We start from the raw sequence: 2,556 nt of genomic DNA, 5'->3' as shown, positions 1-2,556 counted from the left end.
CCAATACAGGTTGTCCGGTTAATTGATAATCGACTGGTATCAAAGGATGATTAGGGGGGAAAGCTCTAGTGGAACCTTTACGATGTACTAGCAATTTTTTCTCTTTGCCATCGACAATGTGATTTTCCACTTTTGCTATATTGTGTGAGACATCATAGATAACATGCATATCAAGATCATCGGGTGTTGTGTGGAACATTTTAGCAAAAGCCTGGCGGGTAAGGAATGTCATGGAACTGCGATTAACCCAAGCAAAATTGGCAGCGGCCGCCATGGCTTTAAGATAATCCTGACCTTCGGGTGAGTTAATGCGTGCACAGGCCAATTGCCTATCATTGGTTTCGATATTATCACGTTTCATGGCCTTTTCCATTTGTACCAAAGCATCGGTGGCCACTTGATGGCCAAAACCTCTGGAGCCCGAGTGTATCATAACACATACCTGACCCTTCTCTTCGATACCCATTTTAGAGGCACTCCATTTGTCATAAATTTCATCTACTACTTGAATTTCGGCATAATGATTACCAGCACCCAAAGTACCCAACTGGGGTAAACCTCTTTTCTTGGCGCGTAAACTAACTTTAGAGGGATCGGCATTCAACATACGACCATATTCTTCGCAATGTTCTTTATCTTCAGCCCAAACATAGCCTTCTCTTAAACTCCAATCCATGCCCATTTCCAAAGCCTCTTCCAAATCATTGGCATTCATAGGTATAATACCCTTAGAGCCTACACCTACTGGGATATGATCGAATAAACTTTGGGCCAATTGCTCTTTCACAGGCTGTACATCTTTCTCATACAGATTGGTTCTCAACAAACGTACACCACAGTTAATATCGAAACCCACACCACCAGGACTAACAATAGACAAAGGATCATCCATATCAAAGGCGGCCATATTACCAATAGCAAAACCATAACCGGAATGTATATCGGGCAAACCGATGGAACGTCCCACAATGCCGGGTAATGCTGCTACATTGGCAATTTGTTTAACACCCGGCAAAAAGCCACCCACAGCTCCAGGTCTACAGGAATTCTTTAACTCTTCCAGCATTAGCTTCTCCAAATTATCGTTTACGTAGAAACATCCTTCTACATTCATATTGGGCTGGAAGCCCTTCTTAATGCGCCAACAGCAATCGCTGATTTTTTCCAAATATTTTAGCTCCTCGTTATAGGGTCTGACAACCATTTTTTACTGTCTGTTGACCTTCTTCCTTTTTGTTAACCAATATATACTCTATAATTTCACAACACTAACAGAGTTGTCTGGGGTTAATACTACTATTATTATCTTAATTTCACAACTAATTTAAGATATTTCGTGAAAAACCCAGCCGTGTATTTTTTGGTGTTCGATGTGATTAGTAATACCACAAAGTATACAGAGATATCACTTTTGACATTTGAAAAAGTCTAAAATCAGCTTTTGTTTGATTTTGAAATTGTTTGGTGAGAAGAGGTATAAAAAATACAGCTAAAAAAAATCATTGAAATCGTTTTGTGCGAAAGAGACGGAAATAGCTATTTGCTCGTGACGTCTCTGTATACCCTGTGGTAATACAATATTTATCGGGGTTTGAGTGCTAAAAATCAATGTTGACAATTAAGCGAGTTTTTATAAGAGTGTCAGGCAGAAATTTATTGTGAAATTCATTCACAATAACTTACTGTATCATTCACATTTAATTAAGTTTATTAAGTATAAACTTTAACTTAATTTAAACCAGAGTTGGAAAATTGGTAAAATTGTATAATTATTTGTAGGGTTCTACAGTTGAAACGAAAAGTCGAATTTTCGACTTTCGACTTTTTTCATTTAGTTAAAAGTCGACTTTTCGACTTTCGACTTATTTCATTTAGTTAAAAGTCGACTTTTAGACTTTTCGACTATAAGTATTTTATAAATAGTCGACTTTTCGATTTTTTCAGACTTTTTTCGACTTTTTGATTTTTTTGACTATTTTCGACTTCTTTCTACTTTTTTCCGACTATTTTTTAACTTTTTTCGAGTTTTTCCGACTATTTTAGAGTTTTTGACTTTTTTCCACTTTTTTAAAATTTTTGACTTGTTTCTACAATTTTCGATTTTTGGACTTTTCGACTTTTCGACTTTTTCCGACTTTTCGACTTTTTCCGACTTTTCGACTTTTTCCGACTTTTTTCGACTTTATTCGACTTTTTTCGACTTATCGACATTTTTCGACTTTTCGACTTTCAGACTTTTCGGCTTTTTCGACTTTTATGCACAAAGTCGACTTTTCGACTTTTTTCACAGACGATAGTCGAGTTATCGACTTTTTTGGAACTGAACCAAAAGTACCGTGGTACACCAATCTCCCATTTTGTAAAATTTTAAAATTTATTATTAAAAATTTTTATATTTAACACAAAGTTTAAAGAACTTCCGATTTTGGTCAAATTTTTACTACACTTCGGAAGTGGATAGATAGGTAGATATATAGATAGATAGATAGATAGATAGATAGATAGATAGATAGATAGATAGATAGATAGATAGATAGATAGATAGATAGATAGATA

The 2,556-nt window shown here is 35.7% G+C and overlaps 1 protein-coding gene across 1 annotated transcript; it reads right to left on the bottom strand.

Annotated features, from left to right (window-relative positions):
- Nucleotides 1-4: 4 nt before the first annotated feature.
- On the bottom strand, nt 5-1,395 carry LOC111684233 (RNA-splicing ligase RtcB homolog; the record flags this gene model as incomplete). Its single annotated transcript, XM_046955947.1, has 1 exon — nt 5-1,395. A coding segment is annotated over exon 1 (1,200 nt), but the record flags the coding sequence as incomplete, so codon positions are not given.
- Between the last annotated feature and the right edge of the window lie 1,161 nt (nt 1,396-2,556).

The sequence above is a fragment of the Lucilia cuprina genome, unplaced genomic scaffold (genome assembly GCF_022045245.1).
Source record: "Lucilia cuprina isolate Lc7/37 unplaced genomic scaffold, ASM2204524v1 Scaffold_2242, whole genome shotgun sequence".
Taxonomy (NCBI): Eukaryota; Metazoa; Arthropoda; class Insecta; order Diptera; family Calliphoridae; genus Lucilia; species Lucilia cuprina.
The sequence above is the reverse complement of the archived record's forward strand: the minus strand, read 5'-3'. Positions and strand labels throughout refer to the sequence as shown.